This window comes from Montipora foliosa, chromosome 4 (genome assembly GCF_036669935.1).
Source record: "Montipora foliosa isolate CH-2021 chromosome 4, ASM3666993v2, whole genome shotgun sequence".
Taxonomy (NCBI): domain Eukaryota; kingdom Metazoa; phylum Cnidaria; class Anthozoa; order Scleractinia; family Acroporidae; genus Montipora; species Montipora foliosa.
The window spans coordinates 27142004-27162003 of NC_090872.1; the positions used below are offsets into that span (position 1 = coordinate 27142004).

Genomic DNA, 20000 nt, shown 5'->3' on the forward strand with positions numbered 1-20000 from the left:
CATGAGAATTAAGGTTAATGAAGAGGATCGTAACTATTTCCGCTTTCTGTGGTTTGAAGATGGTGACCATGATAAATCAATCAGAGTTTATCGGTACGCGTCTGTCTTTTTTGGAGGACAAAGTTCTCCATTTATCCTTAATTTCACAATTCTTCATCATCTTTCTAAGCATAAGAAAGATCAAGATCCAGCTGTTCAATTTGTTGCTCAAGACCTTGAAAAGAAGCTTTACTGTGACAATGTATTTACTGGAGCAGATGATGAGGACACTGCCATTCAGTATTACAATATCTCAAGGAAGGTTATGAAGGATGCTGACATGACTCTGCGCCAATGGTTCACAAATTGGCCAGCGCTGACCAACATTATTGACAAGATGAGGACTGGTTCTGAGAGAGATCATGCTGGCTTGTTAGGCATGACGTAGAACCCTAGGGATGACAGGCTACAATTTCCGGAAAGCCAATGTAATTCCTCCTGACGTGAAGTCCTCAGTTCTGCTTCATCAACATTTGATCCTGTTGGCCTCATCTCCCCTGTCCTTTATCCAGCCAAGAAATTCATTTCATCTCTGTGGAATAACGGATTTCATTGGGATGAAGGTCTCCCTGACGAACTTCAGCAACAGTACAACCAAATCGCCACAGAAATTGAAGCAGCTTCAGCATTTGTTACCTCACGTTATTTGGACTTTTTGACAAAACTTTACCAGTAGAAATGTATGTATTTTGTGATGCATGCCCCACCACTGCCGTCGGTTGCTGTCTCTTCTTTGTTCACAATGAGAAGGTCAGATTCATTGGCTCCAAGGTCAAACTTTCCTCATCTAAACATGCAGCCATAAGAGAAATGTTCAGCAAGGATTTCCCCTCCATCTCATCGTGCTACTGAACTGACTCCACCATTTGCCTTCACTGGCTGTTCAGTGCCAAGCAACTCGCAGTCTTCATTCGCAATCGGACGACAGAGATCTTGAGGCTCACTGACTTGTCCAGCTGGTCCCATGTCAGCTCAGCCAACAATCGTGCAGACATACTCTCTCGTGGATGCAGTGCAGATGGTGGCAGATGGTGGCCTAGGTGGAGTCCCACAACCCTTGCAGAAGACGATGTTGTCTCAACCACAGCTGTGGACAGCCATGTTCAGGGTACGCAGTCTCACTCGGGCAGTCTCCCAGACTTGATTGACATCTCGCGCTTCCAGTCCTATGAACGCGTCCTTGGCACAATTGCCGATGTCTTGAGATTCATTTCCAACTTGAAGCATGCCTCTGGTAGGTCACGTAGGTCACGCCACTGTACGCCAGTCATTGATTTGGAAATTCCAGTTTCCACAGCTGCGGAAACATCCCAAGCAGAAGTGATAATTCTTCGTGCTCACCAGATTCAGCATTTTAGGCAAGAACGAGAGTTCCTACTTAAAGAACAGACACGACCTACCCGTCCGCACTTCCAACCCAGACCTCAGCTGGTTCGTCAACTTAATCTGAAGCTCAACCCCTGGCAGACTCGAGGATGCAATGCTCGAACAAGATGCAAGAGAACGAATTCTCATCGCTAAAAAGTCTCAGTTTACAACTCTGCTTGTTCGTTCAGTCCATGAGAGACAGCTTCACGCCGGAGTAAGAGAAACTGTTGTAGCACTGCGTAAGAGATTTTGGTTGCCATCAGCACGAAGTGAAATTACAAGGGTGCTCGAGCGATGTGTCAAATGCCGATACCAGATAGGCGGAGCATACAAGCTACCCCCTTCAGCCCCTTTGCCTGACTTTCGCCTTAACATGGTGACACCATTCTCTACAGTGGGGATTGATTTTACCAGTCATCTTATGTAAAGAAGGGTAACAAGACAGAGGAATGTTACTTCTGCCTCTTCACTTGTAGCACCACTCGCAATGTCAATTTGGAGATTGTTGATGACATGACGACCGATCAGTTCCTTCTTGCATTCAGGGGTCACTGTGCCCTCTATGGAACTCCTTCACTGATTCTGTGTGATAATGCCAGACCATTTCGGAAAGGGAATAAAAAAATTCAGAAGTTGTTTCTAGTCATAGAAGATCAAACAGTACAGGATCACCTTGCCCAGAAGAGAGTTCAGGTGAGGCACATTCCTGCCAAGTAACCACTCTGGGGAGGCATGTATAATCGACTGATTGGAGTAGTTAAGATTTTAATCAAGAAAGTTCTTCGTCGTGCTCTCATCAGTCTGCCCGAGCTACAAACACTCATCAAAGAAGTACAACCAGTCGTGAATGATCGTCCAATCACATTCGTCTACCATGATGTCAATGATCCAGAACCCTTGACACCGTCAAAGTTGCTGTATGGTTCGATATTACTGCTTTGCCGCACCCTGTTGTTGATCCTAACGAGTTGGAGGATGAAGACTTCAATGAACATGATCAACTCAATAAGGCCTTGAAACGACGCTCATTGCTGTTTCAGCACTTTGTCCAACGGTTTAAGAGTGAGTATCTTGCTTCGCTGTGGGAGCGTCATGTGTATCAGTCTAAGAAGCGAAGATCCTAGGAGGAGATTGTTAAAGTCAGGGATGTTGTACTTATGCACGCGGAAAATGTTCCTCGAAGTTCCTGGAAGATAGCAATTGTACAGAAAGTTCTCCGTGGTAGTGATGGCCTAGTTAGAGCCGCAGAGATAAGAAAAAACTCTGGCGTCACCAACCGTTCAATACAGCTCTTGTATCCCTTGGAGGTCACACTGACGGATCCCAACGAACACTTTACGTGAACTGAACTGTAGATTCCACAGGTCGAAACCCTCAGAAGAAGAAAACGAATTGCTTCACTCCCCCGCCCCTGGTATGTGGAATCTGGTGACTAGAAATCTAGACTCACTGCGATACCATTAACCTGCGGTGTGCGTTCGGCGCATCCGTAAAAGACAAGTAAAAACGTGCTCAACTGCACGAAAGAACGCCATGTTAGAACTTGAACTCGTTTCGTTGTCATTAAGCGTTGTCACTGCGTCCTATTCTGTTAAAGTTTCTGATTCTGTATTAAATTCATTCTTGTGGTTTACACACATACACTCATATGACCGCGCGGGGATATGAATTTTTAGTGAGTTCTCGCGTTGGGTGAGAGATACTATCAACTCTCAAAGATAAAATTCGTATCCCCCCGCTGTCATATAATATCCTCTAGTCCTGATTCCAAAATTTTTTTTAGATACACCAGGTGTCATAAATGTGAACGGAGTAAAATGAACTGAAAGTTGGAAAGATCATCGGAATCCCATTCAACCTGGGGTGCTTTTTCGGGCTTCCTTTACAACTGCATAATTAAGTTGCTCGAAGATACATTGCGATTATCTTTCCAACTTTCATTTATGAGTCCGTCGATAAAGAAATCATGCGTGTGCCAGGCAGGTCACGAGAGTATGAATTGTAGTATCCTATTTTAACATCCAAACAGACAAAGTGATTAGAGCCAGTAGACCTAGAGTCCATTACCGAAGATTAATAATCTGGTGTCAGGTTTTTCCCCATTGCCAGTAATTTCCGTTTAGTAAAAGTCGTTGCCATTTTTGACGGTGGATGCCATTCTTAGTATTTTTTTTTTTGTTCGAAAATTTGGTTTTATCAACGTAGTTGATGATGTAAATTGGCCACCGTACAGAGATTCTAAAAGCTGACGTTTCGAGCGTTAGCCCTTCGTCAGAGCAAATACTAAGAATGGCAATGTTAAGCATGCGCAGAATGCACGTGAAAGCTTTCAAAATAGCGCCGAGAAAGGCTACAGAGGAAGGAGATTTAACTATACTGCCCATGCCTAAATTGCGCTGCTTGTACCGAAAGGAACCGGTCTAGGTGTTTACACGGTGACAGATCCATTTGGCACCGAAATGGTTCCAAAACCTGAACCTGCTTTTTCGGAGGTCCAGGTCCAGGTCCCGCTTTTTCGGATTGATGGTAAGGTTAGCAGGTCCCGTGTGAACAAAACGGCTATCCAGCACGATTTTTAGATCGGAAACATTTGCATAAAAACAAAAGAATATCTAAATGGCGGCCACTTTGGAATAAGGTGTATTTTGGTCGTCTTTGAAAACATTTACTCGTGCTTATTTATTCCAAATTACAGCTCGATACCTAGTCGCTTCATGCTACGGAAACCGGAGATAAGCGCCGGCCTTAATGGGCCTTCAGGCTCGTAACAGAGACTTTACCTTTACCTTTACCCTTGTGAACATAGCCTAAATCTTACTTTTGGGTGATGGACTCTTGATGTCAGCGTCAGGAGGAAAATATGAGGCACACTTCAGAGTCATCAATTGACTGTAGTTCTGGGCAAAAGTCATGTCAAAGTCGAGGGAAAAGGTACAGGGACAATTTGCGAAGCTTATCAATTTGGCTCGCATCTAACTAACTTCACTTTAAGCCCTTGCCAAGCGCTTTTACTAGCTTCATTGTGTGGAAAAAACAGAAATTACTCAGACGAGTCCCCACTTTGAACGCACATGTGCATTCAGAAATGAACAACTCTAAGCATCTCTGGAATGAACTTGCTCGCAAAGGTTGATTGGTTTTTAATAGTGATCGGAAGAAAAGGAACATCCTTGGACATTGCAGAGTTGTAATATATGCCATATGTGCGGCAGATCTGTATCACATTTTCAAACTCGAGGCGAGACCGAGAGTTTGTAAATGTGATTAAAATCTAAGGCGAATATTGTATATGACCTATGAAATGTCAGTATTTAACATGATTTAAGTGTTAATAATGTACACGTCTAGGGTTTTTGGGTGATTTAAGACGTTTTAACTGGGAAAATTAAAAGAAACATTTATGTAAATGAAGAGAAATCTGTAGTTAAACGATATCCCAACATGTAAGAAGTTCTAGAATGTATCAATTGAAGATAAACGTCCTGCCTGGCCATAAACAAGAAACGAAGACAACGCAAACAAAGTCAAGAACACCCAGAAGAAAACGCGATCCAAGGCTATAGCAATCTCTTTCCAAGTTTCTTGATTCATAGCAGATTCGTCAAACGTGTTGGTGCTAAAGGCAACGGAAATTCGCGGCCTCTTTGTCTCAACTTCGCCAAGCTCTAAAACATCAACATTTTCCTTGTCTTCCTCTTCCTTTCCTGATTCGGCTTTTTCAATTCCAGGTACCGCGTTTTGTACAGGTGCCTTGCCGTTTTTTCGTGTGAACATTCTTCTCCTACAGGTTATATCATTTATGACTGATATAGTATAAAAAGAAAATGATATCAGCATTTGATTATAAAGATAGCAATGAAGTACCGGGAATTTTCTTTTTCTTCAAATTTTATATCTTCATTGTGCCATAGTTAATGTATGGAGATGGTTATGAAACTCGACAAGTTCCTTTGTTTCATGTCTTTGTTAGTATTTTTGGCCCTGACCCTACACAAAACACACCATTTTTTTTAGGTGACTATACACCTTATTCCAAAATGGCCGCTGATTTATGCGGATACAAATTGGCCCTTGTTGCCTCGTTCAAGATAAAATATTCTTTTGAAGTTTAAGTTTAAAAACGAGGCATCAAGGGCTTATTTGAATAAAAACAAAAGAATATCTAAATGGCGGCCATTTTGGAATAAGGTGTATTTTGGTCGTCTTTGAAAACATTTACTCGTGCTTATTTATTCCAAATTACAGCTCTAAATCATTGATTACCTATACTTATACCTCATCTAAGTAAAGGCGTATGCGGAAAACTTTTGCCAACGTTTAACATAAATCATCATAATTACATAGATGATTATTGAAAATTCTCTGCACTGATTGGTTGCACTTGAGGTGATTAATTATTACGTGATAATTACCGAAGCGGTTTTTCTTTTTTTTTTGTCAAAATGGCCGCAAGCCGTTTGGTGATGTTTTCAAGAAAACTAATTTGCATACTTTTGGTTCAAATAAGCACAAGTAAATTTTTGAGAATACGGGCTCGTGCAATTTGTAGTCTGAAAAGCTTACAAGTGCTTATTTATACCTAATTATACAAGAGATCACGTGATTACTTATTAATAATGTAGATGAAAAAAAAAAGGAAGATAGAAAGTCAAACTTGAAATTTTGGCAGACACGCGCGCTTTAATTTTCTTTGGAGTTCATTCAAACAGATTCCTTTTAGTCAAATTCAAACTCACTCAACAAGAATATATATCGTCCAAAAGTCATTCAACTGTAAGCTTGGAAACGTGCATTTGTAAATTGCACCCCTGTTACATGAGAACTGCACTCTTTTTTAGCCAATCAGAACGGAGTATTTTTTCAATTATATTATTCAGCATTATACAGATTCGGCCAAACGACTTCAACATTTGCTTCAACATCCGTTTGATTTTGTTGAATGATGTTGGACGATATTTAGCAATTATTGAATGAGGCTGAGTAGGATATGAAGAATTCTGCAGGTCGAGGAGGGTGTTATCCACCAAGGCCGAAGGCCGAGGTGGATAACATCCTCCGAGATCAAAATATTCAAAATATTTTCAAACTCTTAAAGGAGAAAATGAGCTTTATTTTTAACAATTTCGCACCCTCCAACAAAAATAACACAATCTCGTCCCCAGCCTTTTTCGGTCAACGGTTCAATAATTTGCTGCGGGCTGCACTTTTGACGTCATTGATTCAATATGACGAAGTTTCTTTCCAAATTTGGTGAACAGCAGCTGGTTATGGTGAGTTATGCGTGTGGTTTTAACCAATCAGAAACGGGAAAATACTTTGAATAAATAATAATGAACGATATTGAACGATGTTGACTGCTAGGATGGGCAAACAGTTTCAACACGTCATCAACATTTGATTCAATAAAGCTTCAAGAGAGAGGCTTGGTCTTCCGTCCTAGGCTGCAGTCGGCATGCACTAAAACCAGGAACACCGGAATACCGGAACACTCCGGAACCCCCTGGAAGTAACCCAAAACCCTCAATTTGGCTAAGTTAGCCAAATTGAGGGTTTTGGGTTACTTCCAGGGTGTTCCGGAGTGTTACGGTGTTCCTGGTTTTAGTACATGCCGCTGCAGTCGCGGTTGTTACTATTGATACGGACGATAAGTCATTGAGAGACTGATAAGTGCGCACGTGAATACCAAACAATGTTGAAAGAGTGTGACAAACGGCTCCAACTTTATTTGACATTCGCGAATACAAAAGAGAGGCCCTTCCCGGGGAGGGTCCTTGTTCCCTTGTTCCCAGCTTTTTTATCCCTAAAATTGTTTATTTTTTTTTCCCCTTGTTCCCTAAAATATTTTGACATTGTTCCCCTCTTCCCCAGTTCAAATTAGCAATGTTCCCTTCTTTTCCAAAACCCCCGGGAGGGCCTCAAAAGAAATAATGAATGGTTGTTGAAGCAAAATTGAAACGCTTTTAAACTCATTCAACATCGATTCAACAAGGTTAAAAGAGGTGGGGGGGGTAGAGGGAGCAGGGGAAGGGAACAAACCGTTTCAACATCGTTGTTCAACAAAATCGAACATATCAATGCCAAAAAGATAGTTGTGATTCGTCGACATGGTAGCTACAATAGTAATTTAGAGTTTTACCGTTTGTCTCACGATGTAGTCGCTTCAAATGTAGATCAAAATCGAACGCGATTTGAAGCCGTTTGCCTCAACTACAGTGAAAGAGCAACGATCTGTTGGTTGCTTATACCAGAAGGGAGTTAAGGCCAATGAACTAACCTGTTAGATAAGTCAGTAACTTCGGTGGCGCAGACGTAGCGTGATGAGCCTTCAGTACCAAAACAGTAGCGGTCAGCGCCAGCCCTATCTCAAACATGACCACTGTGTAGTAAACACCAATCAAAGGCAGCGTCTCCGACTGCTCCGGAAGTTGTTCGGTGACCACGAGTAGGTACACGCTTACAGCCAATAGAATGGTAGCACATAATCCAATTCGCTCTCCGCTTTCCGCCGGAATGAAGAAGCTCACGAGAGTCAGCATACCGATGATCATGCAAGGCACGATTGAAAAAAGGACGAAAAACATGGGACGACGACCAATGAAGAACGACACGACGACTTCAGAGAACTCACCTTGTGGCTTTTGTGAGTTAACTTTCTTTATTTCAATGCTCCTCAAGGCCCAATAACCATTCGACGTATTGAGTTTCAGGTCTTTGCGAAACGAAATTAAAAAAGACGAAAATTAGAAATTAGAAAAGATGAAGGCTTAATTTACGTACGGTTGTGAGCTACACATGTGGGAAATTAAGTGAAAGAATATGAAGTTGATCACATGAGTATCCAAAAATTACCAAGTTTGAGTATCATGATTTCCTTCAAAATAATGGCATTTCACAATATTTCCACGAGCACGCTGTGGATATGAGATGATTTAACCATAATGCAAGGAAAGAGGCACCGAGTGACATTTGCCAAATTGAATTTGATTAATTCTGAACATCTGGATAATGAGCAATTTTACTTGCTTGGCGCAATCATACTGTATCAGGAACTTCTATTGCCGCTAATTTCTTGAGTCAACTCTTCCCGAGTAAATTTATTTTGAAGAACAGGTTTTTCCCGCGAAAAGTATTATGTTTTCCTTGACTTTTAAGCCGCGGCTACACGAGCGGTTTTTTGCTGGCGCCGGTGATGCGATTTTTTTCAAATTTTGTCGCGTCACCAGCGCTTCCGCGATGAAAATCGCAAGTGTAGCCAACCTTGAAATGGCGAAAGGACAGCTGAAAAAATCGCAGAAAAAAAATCACGAGAAATTCAACTTATTCAATTTCTCGCGATTTTTTTCCTGCCATTTTTTCAGCTGTCCTGTCGCCCGCTTAATGGTGGCTTCACTTTGGATTTTCATTACGCGCTGGCGACGCGACAAATTTTAAAAAATCGTATCACCGGCGCGAGCAAAAAATCGCTCGTGTAACCGCGGCTTTACATTAGTGGGCGTGCTGAATTTCCAAAGGGGGGCGTTCTATAAATGAATTTATTCGTGAGAGGATTGACTCCTAGGCCAAGTATGGGAGATAGCGGCTCCCCTTGATGAATTCCTGTTGGTATATCAGCTGATTATACTCAACCGAATATTCGGCGTTTGTGATTGGCCAATGACGAATGCATAAATAGGTTTAGAGTGCAAAAGAGGTGACAGAGTAAAAAACGGAAGTGTCTATGCAAACACCGTATGAACTTGATCGTGCATTTCGTGATTTATGGTCCCTCGCAGCAGCCCATAACATGGGGCCCGTTTCTCGAAGGTCCCGAAACTTTACGGGCCATTTTCGGGTGTCACAATTCCCCTTTATATTTCAAGAACGGAGAGGATTTAAGTCGTCAAAATTCACAGTCATTTTGATTTTTGTTACTTTCCAAAACAAGCATTTGACAGTTTCCGCACAAATGGTGTTTCGGGCCTTTCGAGAAACGTAGGTCCCTGTGACGGCATTTTCGCAGACCAAGATATTTTGACTAGTTCTTCAACAAGATTTGACTTGCACCAGCGACCATTCTCAATTCCAAGGGTAATAGTTTCTCTTGCAAGACTTGTGATTATCTGGTTTCGTGGCAAAATCAATGTAAAACTATCTCGGTCTGTAAAAACGCCGTTCCACAAATACAATGAATTTGTTCGCTCCTATTCATAGGATCCTGTTACTCGTGATGTTTTGAAAGTTCTCAAATTGACGAGCGCTATTTTGAGACCTTTCAAAACATCTCTCATGTCCATAAATGACAAGATGCAGGATTTTATATACTTGTAACCGAGACTGAGTGAGCCAATCAAGCCCCAGTTGTTCGGAGAGTGCATGGGTATCGATATCCACTGGATAACTCAATTGGTTTTGCAAGTGTTTATCCGCTGGATTGCGTTATTAACTTTTAAAGAACCAAGGCCTGGGGGCTACAAAATATCCAACGAACGCTACAATAGATATATCTGAGGTTCAGAATTGCATAAATTTTTCATAACAAAAGTTATCTCTGCTATCCCGGCATACAACACCTATTTCTGCTAGACGTGCTGGTATGTTTGACAGTGCAAACAATCCATATCAGGGTACTATATAAGAGATATAAGGACAAGCCTGTCAACTGAAGAGAAAAGTTAAGAATAATATTGGTATCGACAAGAAAAAAAACCGGGATGAAATCGATTCCATTTCCATCTACGCCTTTTGTGACAAACGAAGAAAGCAAAGAAGTCTAATGGTGACAAGAATCAATTCCAGGATAGGAGATAGCGAGATAAGCGCATATTATAGAAGACGACAAAAACTGTTACTGTTAGTCGAATATTAATTGCGTTCAACAAAGGAGAACACATCCTAATCGTGTAAAGGATCCTCGAAGGATACAGACTGAATTTATTTGTGTATGAAGAGTATATGAGAGAAATCCTGACCCTTTACACCCCAAACAGTCATAAGATAAAATAAACTGAATAAATGTTTAGAAAGAAAACTCGCCCTGAGCGGATTGAGGATCCTTCCGTTTTCCGGATTCACCCCGTGTGATTTTGCGATCTTGAGCCTTTCGATTAACTACACAGTATTTTGACTTGCGTTGCGATACACCCTTTAAACTTGTTCCTTCCATTCGAGTGCATAAGAGGATAGTCAGTAAGAGTTTTGATATTTGTTTTCCCTTTCCGTTTATTATAGATCTTTTAGACTTCATAACTTCGGTTACCAGTGATTTTGTTTAGTCCTATTCATGTAACTGAATTGTGATCATGCACCAGGAGCTACGAAACGTGAAGTCCTCATTTACAGCTCTAGGATTGGGCACAGAATTAGGTTAGACAGGTGTTAGCCTGAGGATTTAGTGTTTATATCTAAATTAGCGCTAGAGGGTCACTAAGGGTCAGCGCCAGCTTTTGTGGACACATGTAACGACAAGTTGAAGAGATCTTGATGAGTAGTGGATCTTTTGTGACGTTTTTGAAACATAACTAACACACCCGGCCCAGATACCTTCTTTAGGGTTATCGCTCTGGACTGTCTGAGTGCTGATGTCCATAAGAGTGCGATCAGCCGTCAGTGAGCGAAACATCATACTGCACTTTTGCTTGTCAAAGGGAAAGTACTGCACATCTAGACTACACGAACTTTGGAATGTTGCAGGCGACACCCATGTATTCAGTCCATCGTTTCGCAATATCACATAGGTTCGGAATTTTTCCAAGTGACCTGCTTGCACGACCAATCCATCAGCGCTGAAACACAATAGGAGTCGTTATTTGGACATGTTTGTCAAATTAACAGAATCTAATGAAGGGTTGCAAATGACTTTAGAAACCAAGCAATATTTCTCTGAAGAGTTGCAACAACGCGAACAGTGTTAAAAGACTGTCTGAATTCAAAGCAATTGCGTGTAACTTGCTCACAACGCAAAAAAAAAAAAACAACAACAACAACACTAAGTGTAGCAGCTCTCGTAACCTGCTATTGTTTGATAATGTAAGCAGCCTCCTCTATTGTTTTTAAGCCTAAAGCCGGTGATACACGGTTCAGCATTTGTGGATCAACAAATGTTGCAGCTCTTGTTCAACAAATGTTGAACAGTGTGTCGTGTCCTGTTGAATGTTGAAATATGCCATTCAACACGTTGAACGTTGTTGAACGATGTTGAACGAAAATAGAGACCAGCTCTATTCCGTTCAACACGTTTGTGTAACATTGTTCAACATTTGGAAACGGGCCCACACAAGGACAGAGAAAAACTCTGACCAGGGTGGGAATTGAACCCACGACCTTCGGGTTAGATCTCCGCCGCTCTACCGACTGAGTCCATCAGTAGGTCTAACGCTCACATGGTTCATATGGGATTGAAATCTAGCACTTCACATTAAACTCTATTCAGTTAACATTGTTTAACATTTGTTGAGCAACAAATGTTGCAAGATGTTGAACCGTGTATCATCGGCTTAAGTCATTGTTTCAATTGTTAAGTCTTTTGTTTTTGGCGAGGGTAGCGAGCCAATCACATTAGGGAGTTTAAGAAACGACGACGGCTACGACCACGACCACTCCACAAAACAATAATATAATTGGTTAAAAGAGCATAAATAATCGTGCTGCACGTGCAGCACGGATTTTAGCAAGTATGTTTGCGGTCCTCTGCATAACGACAACGCGAAATCACCAAATTTGAGATTTTTACTACAACGTAAGCATGCAACAGAGATTCTTTCATTCTCTATTTTCACTCCGAAACCGCTCGAACCAATTTATTTTGAGGATACTTCGCCCACATTGTAGGACGTGAACGCGACTGAATAATCGCGAAAGACTTATGATAGAGTAAAGTTATATTTTGAGGTGACGTTTTCGTTGACCGTCGCCGTCGCAGATTTTAAAGTACCTACTATACGTTACGAGAGCTGCTACATCACCCAAAAAAACCGTGCAAGTCGCGGTTGGTGTTGGGGTTTCCTTTTCATTTTCTTGAAAACATGGCTCACGATCTTTCTGTAAGGGTTATTGACCTGGAGTACTGCACTGATAAGGCCCAGAAGGCCAAAACAGTACTGTCTGCAGTTATATATGTATATATAAATCCTCGAGAGAGAGACTCGTTTGATGCTACATAGCGTGTGCACGATTAGTATACACTAAGTTCTTGGGAGCAGTGAACGACACCGAAGATGAATTGTTTTTAACCCAACGAGCAGATTTTCCGGCTCTTAGTAAACTCCTTCTCGGCAGTTGGATTTCCTTAAAGTTTGTGAATGGGACAAGTCAAACTCACAGCCAGGATACTCAGACTTAGATGTTGAAAATACTGTCTCCGATTTATTTGACTTTAACACTCCTGGAGAGAATGATTTATTGCTTGAAGTTTCACCCGCTACCAATACACCTTATTCCAAAATGGCCGCCATTTAAATGTTCTTTTGTTTTTATTCAAATAAGCCCTTGATGCCTCGTTCTTAAGCTTAAAATTCAAAGAATATTTTATCTTGAACGAGACAACAAGGGCCAATTTGTATCCGCATAAATCAGCGGCCATTTTGGAATAAGGTGTATGTTGTTGCAGCGAGTAGGCTCTGGTAGGTCATTATAATTTTCCATAATGCTAGTAATTGAATTTTGACATTTCGGAAAATATATGTTTATTTCTCCAACAGAACAAAGAAAGCCGAGCCAACTGATAAAGAAGCTCAATTAAAAATCACTCTATTTCAAGTAAAGTGTGCGGCGTTGGTTTATTTTTGTGAAGGCTGACAACGTGGGAACTGGGGGTCATTAGAAAGTGAGGTTGCTGGTATGTCATAACTCACTTAGGGTTGATGAAGAGATCAGAAGTTACCAAGAGTAACAGAGGAAGTCAGGAGCATACTGATTGAGCACATAAAAGAGATCTCATGGTCATGAGTACTGCAAATGGAAGTAAACTCACTTATTTTCAAGGACGATATCTGGGACCCAAATTGTTTTCGGTTCCACAAAAATATGAGTTATTCCGCCATAATGAGAAGGTTTCCATCGCAAGAACGGATTTTGCCAAATCTGCAATGCAATTAACAAGATTTGATATTGATAGCTCCATGTACTTAAGATGACGTCGACGTGGAGACCATGAAGAAAGATATTTTGGCAACGTCAACTTAGAGTCAGCATACAAGAAGAATTCAAATGTCAGTACATCAACTAATTCAAAGAGAAAAAAAGCTCATAACCATTGTATTTTAATACGCAGCAATATTGGAATTCAAAACAGCTTGTGCTCAAATAACGGATGATCGAATACTGAATAAATAAAGCTTGTATGGGTCCTTTTTTAAGGGGATGTTGTAGATATATTAACGGTGTGCAACAATCGATGGGAAAGCTGAAAAAAGATTGGCCAAGATTAATTCATGTGAACGCTTCTTTTTGTAATTACCGATGAGCTCCTCTTCTGATACTCGACCAAAGCACTGGTTCAAAGAAGCAGAAAGGGGGCTACCCCAACATCATTTTGATACATTACATCTTTGCATATATTGCAGTAAATAAAATATACTTTTTGGGGTTCTTGAATCATCAACAGAACAAACCAAACCACAATACGTCAACGCTGTGAACAAGTCACTTTTTCAGTACGTGCCCGGCATGACGCCCTGTCTCTTTTTTCACGCAGGGCATGAAGTTTCTCATACCGATTTTAAGCACAAGCCTGGCATGGCAATTCCGTCTTTTTTCGTGCCGGGCATGAGGTCCAAGCTCAACCCTAGTCCCCTTCTTAAATTACAAGCGGCTCCTTTTGGGTAATGGGGCTAAGATCTCCATCTCCCAGGCATGACGCCATTTTTTTTTCATCCTATCGGTGTTCTTTCTATAAAGCATAAATTCTTACGTGTTTTTTCATGCCGTTTAATATACAACGTACCGGCATACGTGGAAAGTGGTAGATCCATTGCCTTTCAATTTTCATCGGGCATGAAGGAATAAACTTCATGTCAACCCCGTTGTTTTTAAAAATATTAGTCAAAAGAGTTGTTTCCACTGAGCCGTTTTTACCTGTGTTACTACGGTTTCTGTCGTGATCACTTGAGCCTTATTATCCTGCCCAAGAAAAAAAATAAAAAGACCATAGTTTGTGGTTACAATACCTCCTCTAACCAGAGGTCTCCTCTTCGAGGGAGACTTTTCGAGAAGACTTAAACAGGAATTTTATTTGTGTAGCTGTTTCCATCACAGCCTGGTGAACTTTTAGTCTACATTAGACTTTGACCAGTCCTCGATCCCTGAACAACAACAACAATTCATTTATACCGCAACTTTGCTCCAAATTTACAATCATCTTTGAGACAAACAAAGCGAAGAAACGGTCATGCAAAATTTCTAAACCTAAAGCCAATCAGTATGATGATTCGAAATTCGACATGAGTAACTTTTGCTACAGTTTTCAATGTTATTTTGTTGTTAGTTTTCGAGGGATCAATTGCAACATTACTGAGATACCGGCAATAAATTTTTCGGGTGACATCTCTTGGTTTATTTAGACTTACTACCATTCTCTCAATTATACCCACGAGTCACGCGTAAAAGAGACGTATTCAGGGAACTGCCAGTGATCAATGCCATTTCTTTTGCTCGAATAAATTACTTCCCCATGCGCAACAGTCATTTCCGCACGGCAATAATGGGAGTCATTAGCATCTCCCTTGCTGAAATGACTGTTTTGGTCAAGGTGACTGCATACAATTACTCACTCTTACGTTCCAGTGATTTCAGTAGTTGGTTTGCGTGTAATAAACATCAAAAACGCAAAGTTAAGCAGCGTTTGTATGTGTTATACACGTCGGTGTTCATAGCTTGAGGCGTGTGCAGCTATGTTAAATACTCTATTAACTATGGTTTAGTGAGGATTAGTTGAAAATTGTCTAGAGCGGATTCAGAGCCACCTTTATATTTTCAAACTGTATCCCTCCTAAGAATTCTTTTAACTTTGCAACTAGAAATTATCTCAGCCTGTTATTCACTTTTCAGTAATAAAAATTGGGGGTCAGTTTAGTCGAGTTTGTTTTTGATATATAAGCGTTTAAAGAGTGTTTTTCTTCCGCAGACGACAATCCATCCTTACCACTTCAATCAGTGCCTTGAATTCCAGTTTAAAAGATATATTAACCACTTGAGACCATTCTAACACCGGACGAACCATGTGATCGTACGTTTGGAATAGATCTTGTCTTAACTGGTATTCCGGTGCTCGGGTCATGTTGATCACTGTCCCATCCACAACTGCAAGAAAATGGAATAAAAGGCAAGAAATTATTGATTATTGGTTCATCAGTGTTTCGAGCGTTTGCACCTGCGTTCCGCAAAATCGAAATAAACTAAAATAATAACTTCAGATAATTCCAACCGACTCACGTAATAAAGTGAGTAAATCACGATGCAAAAGTCATAGAAATACATGCATCCGACGCTAAACATGATCCATTCGCAATTGTTTTGGCTGTTACTTCTGATCTGCTGGTAATGTTGCGTGCCTGTTCTAATTGAGCGAGCTATTCTTGCAGGAAGAATAGAAAAACGACAGCGCGGAATACTAGGGAAAATTTCGAGTGCTTTTGTAACAGAAATCGAACTAGCCCTATGGTCTACCCATTGAGCTACTAGAACTCACTAGCGAACTGGGACGCGTGACTTTGCAGTGCCCGCTGACCATTGGGACACTGTTCATTCAGGACCAGCTCTCCAGTAATTCTAGTAGCTCAATGGGTAGAGCATCCGACTGGTGTCACGTGGGTCATAGGTTGGAAACTTGCCTAGGACTCTGATTTTTCAGTTGTCCTTTTACTCGTTGCCAAGCAACTTGTATTCTATCCTTCTCACCGGCGCATTACACCTGTTCATGCAAGTTATTCCAAAATGCCCACCATTTTAGTATTCTTTTGTTTCCATGCAAATTTGCCCTTATGGCCTCGCTTTCAAACGTAAAATTCAAAACAATATTTAACCTTGAACGAGGCCATAAGGAACAATTTGCATGGAAACAAAAGAATACTAAAATGGCGGCCATTTTGTAATAAGGTGTATCATTTCCTGTATTTCAAGTTGTATAAACTGAGGCGCATAGCCTTGTAGAGTCCGCAGACCAGTGGAAAACATTGTTCATTCAGAACCTTGATAAACGAAGTAACTGTCCAGTGACTTCAAGCACTCAATGGGTAGAGCCTCCGACCAGTGGTACGGAGGTCGTAGGTTCGAATCTACCCTGCTTTCGGTCTTCCTAGATAAGTCGGGAAGAGGATAGAAGACTCTGTCATCCACCTCGACTTTCTTTGATTTTCCGCTCATCTAAAGAAATGGATGAGTCAGTCCAGTTTCGACTTGTCAAACCTGTTTTTTAATTTATGGACATGGTCAATCGGCACGCTTCCTCAATTTTTTTAAAAATTCACAACAACGTGACAATTTTTAACTGTCTAAATTCCCATGAGTATGTCCGTATGTCGTTACAGAAACTAGTTTGCCAGCATTGAGAAATTTATTGTTTTTTTCAGTTGAAAATTGAAATGGCAATTGAAAAACTCGAACTATCTTGAGTTTACATGGAAATGAGTTCTTGGTTGTCGTGTGTTTGCCAGAGTTGTTCGAAAATATCCCAACTGTTTGTTTTGGTTTTGTGGTGTTGCGGCTACTGGTCACTCGTGATTGACTCCCGAATACGTTTGAATTTTTAACGCACGCTCAATACGAAATGCCGAGGCGGCTGGCAGAGTCTTCCTTCCTCTTCCCGAATTATTTAGGAAGATGGAAAGAGAATCTGCCCGCAGGGTAGTTCGAATCCTGCCTTAGACTGTGATTTTTCAGTTGTCCCCTCGTCCGTTGTAAGGCAACTTGTGTTCTGTGCAGAATACCCGTGTATTGTATGCCTCGTTCTTCAAAGAATGCCACAATAAAGTTTTTTGAATTGCAGTCGATATAATGAGTAACATGTCCTGTTTCGCGTTTTGCTTCAGTAGTTTGTCCGTCAGTATTTTGGGTTTATTTAGAACGGGCATTAATTACATGCCGGCCATTTTGAGTCCGAGCGGTTGAAAACGTTTGTTTTGCCCCAAACTCGTTCCAAACATTTCAACTCGAAGCTCAGGGTTCGAAAGCTAACCATTCTCGAATGAGTGCCGAGGCTTAAATACTGCAGATTAGTACTTAACACTACAAACGATATTACTTGGGGTGCATGGAATGACCGGTTTTTGTCTTCTTGTTTGGTCCTGAAGTTGTGAGTTGTGTTGTGTTTTTGTGTCATAAAGTAAGACACCTCAAAGTGACGTACCTATTTTAGTCACAAACCTTGCGTGAAGCGTGTATTATTTGGTTCATTCAATCTCTTTTCATTTGCGCATGAGAGAGGGAGAGGAGAGCTCTGGGGAACCCTGAAACAAAGTGTCTTCTCATTGGTTTTCGGGAAGAACAATGAAAAGTGTCTCCGATTGGTGTATTCATGTTAGCGCGAAAAGTGCACGAGCAAGTAACGTAAGGTTCAAATAGCCAATTTTTGGCTTTAAGAACCCTACGGCGCATGTTCTCCTACATAAAGTTTCCCAGATCCGAGGCTCTGGAGACGAGAATGTTGGCGCATTCTGGAGCAGCTAAAATAAAAGTCTCCACCATTAGATAATTTTCGTTCTTACCGTCCCTGTTGTTATTGTATAGTACCCTATAAACGGTGTTTAATTCCTTTTCTTAAGTTTAGTGCCATTTTAGAAGCTATATCACTATTCAAGTTATTATAATATTGTCTCTGCAAACTGGAGGATCTACCGTGCGAAGAAATAGGAAAGTTCTAGTGCTGAGAAGATCTCAGCACTACTGCTGTGTAAACACTACTTAAGCAATAAAGGACGTTTTCCGTGTCTAAACACGAGGGGGAGTTGGGAGAATTCGAGAGAGTTATGCAAACCCGAGACGCAGCCAATCAAGATGCGCGTCTGATGTTACAGCCGTGTTTCCATAATCTCATCTAAACACAGCTATTGGCCAATGAGAGTGCGCGTACTATCCTAATTCTTGGAAGATCTTAAAGAAATCAAACAATTTAGTGACCAGAGGTTTAGCAACTTTGCATTCTACCAATTATAAACTATAACCCCGACCGAATTTTCTGCATGTAAACCAAACAAAATATTGTTTTATCATCTGGGATCTCCCTTCCTCACGCAAAACTCCTCCAATTCTCGACAACCTGAGCATGAAACAGGCCATACCCAAACGGAGCCACTCTACAAGATCAAAATGTGGAACTTGTCGCAAATTGTAGCAAATAAATTATATGCAACAGGCCTGGCTATCTACGGCCTTTTACCAAAGTCGCGAGTAATAGTTTCAGTACATGAAACCAAATACTCTGTACTGGTACTGTCTCTAGAACTGAGACAGGCAATGATCTGGTGGACCTTAACCGAAACCAAGTGTTGACAAAACTGGGAACTGACAATTTGGGGGAAAAAAAGTCTTTTGCACTTAGGCGAGTTTTGTATCATTTTGTCGTTCTTTACCATGCAAGGAAAAAGGCAAGTGACAATATCATAGCGGAAAACATATTGTTTCATAATTTCTATGCCATGAGACAGTGGGCAATATTTCCGCAACCCTCGATGGAATCGCCTTCAAGCGACAGAATCAAAGCTTCCCAAAGGCGAAACCTTTTTTCTTTATTTTTCCATGTTTGTTTTTGCAAATCATTGGTTCCACTGACCAGTACTGGAGTCCAGATTTAAATTTCCAAAACAAAGTATGATCACCTATATTTTACTAAGTTGTATATACCTGGAGAAACAATGGCTAAATCTTCAAAAACTAACCCCAACGTCGATAAAAATAGGCAACATGATCGTTAGCACTGGTAGGGCAAGTACTAGCTAGTAGTCAGAACATTTCGTCAACTTCCGAAACAGGTGATTCCACCCACACATAGCATACAGGTAAAATTCGAAGTTGGTCCCCAACTCTCCTTATATGCTCATCAAGGATCTTGGGCTATTTTCTTTTAAACACCAGGTGTTTTAAACGCGTTACATTACTTTCAGTTTACCTGCAGACAGAAGAAACATGAACAGCAAAATGCTTACAAGTCGCGCCATCCGTTCCTGCCAAAGCCTAGACTCCTTACTTAAAAAATGCGAGCATGCAGTCAACTTAGGAAATTGTTTTCAAAACTCTTCACTCGTTTACATAGCGATGCCTCCATTAAATGAACCGCAACAAGTGCCTCATTGTTCCTTTGGAGATAATTTGACGTTTGTTTCCTCTTTTACTGACAAACACTTATGCTAACTAAATTTTATCACGTAGACCTGTTTACACTTTTAACAACAATTTTTCTCAAGACAAATCATTCCTGAAAAATTTAAATAATTATTGCAATCATTAAGGCTGCTATTTCAATGTTTCTTTTTTCTTCGAACTACCTGACATCATTGTTTAGTTACAATACTATTGACCTTGAGGTGAGCATATTTTCAAGATGACTTAGCGTGTTCTACATTAAAAATTAAAAAAAAAATAAGTTATTTTAGTTCTCAGTGGTCGAGCTATATCATGCAATTAAG

At 40.8% G+C, this 20000-nt stretch overlaps 2 protein-coding genes across 3 annotated transcripts in view; one reads left to right on the forward strand and one right to left on the reverse strand.

The window, feature by feature from the left end:
* The window catches only part of LOC138001167 (uncharacterized), a 2572-nt gene extending 738 nt beyond the window's left edge, over positions 1-1834 (forward strand). Inside the window, exons 2-4 of the mRNA XM_068847824.1 lie at positions 1-411; positions 927-1273; positions 1596-1834. The exon at positions 1-411 is cut by the window's left edge and continues 315 nt beyond it. Of these exons, the coding sequence (XP_068703925.1) occupies positions 1-411; positions 927-1273; positions 1596-1834 (997 nt within the window). The remainder of the gene's footprint in view (positions 412-926; positions 1274-1595) is intronic.
* LOC138000481 (neuronal acetylcholine receptor subunit beta-3-like) overlaps positions 1-20000 on the reverse strand; it is an 85217-nt gene that overhangs the window by 59242 nt on the left and 5975 nt on the right. Inside the window, exons 1-7 of one of the 2 annotated variants that reach the window (XR_011123137.1) lie at positions 19484-19643; positions 15524-15681; positions 14458-14502; positions 13355-13464; positions 10927-11168; positions 7682-8116; positions 1-5210 (exon numbers count right to left, since the gene is read on the reverse strand). The exon at positions 1-5210 is cut by the window's left edge and continues 2963 nt beyond it. Coding sequence is in view for 1 of the 2 variants with exons in the window: in XM_068846933.1 (XP_068703034.1) it covers positions 4861-5210; positions 7682-8116; positions 10927-11168; positions 13355-13464; positions 14458-14502; positions 15524-15681 (1340 nt within the window). In the remaining variant the exon portion in view is untranslated. Of the gene's footprint in view, positions 5211-7681; positions 8117-10926; positions 11169-13354; positions 13465-14457; positions 14503-15523; positions 15682-19483; positions 19644-20000 lie in introns of those variants that run through there. The other variant, XM_068846933.1, reaches the window with a different exon arrangement.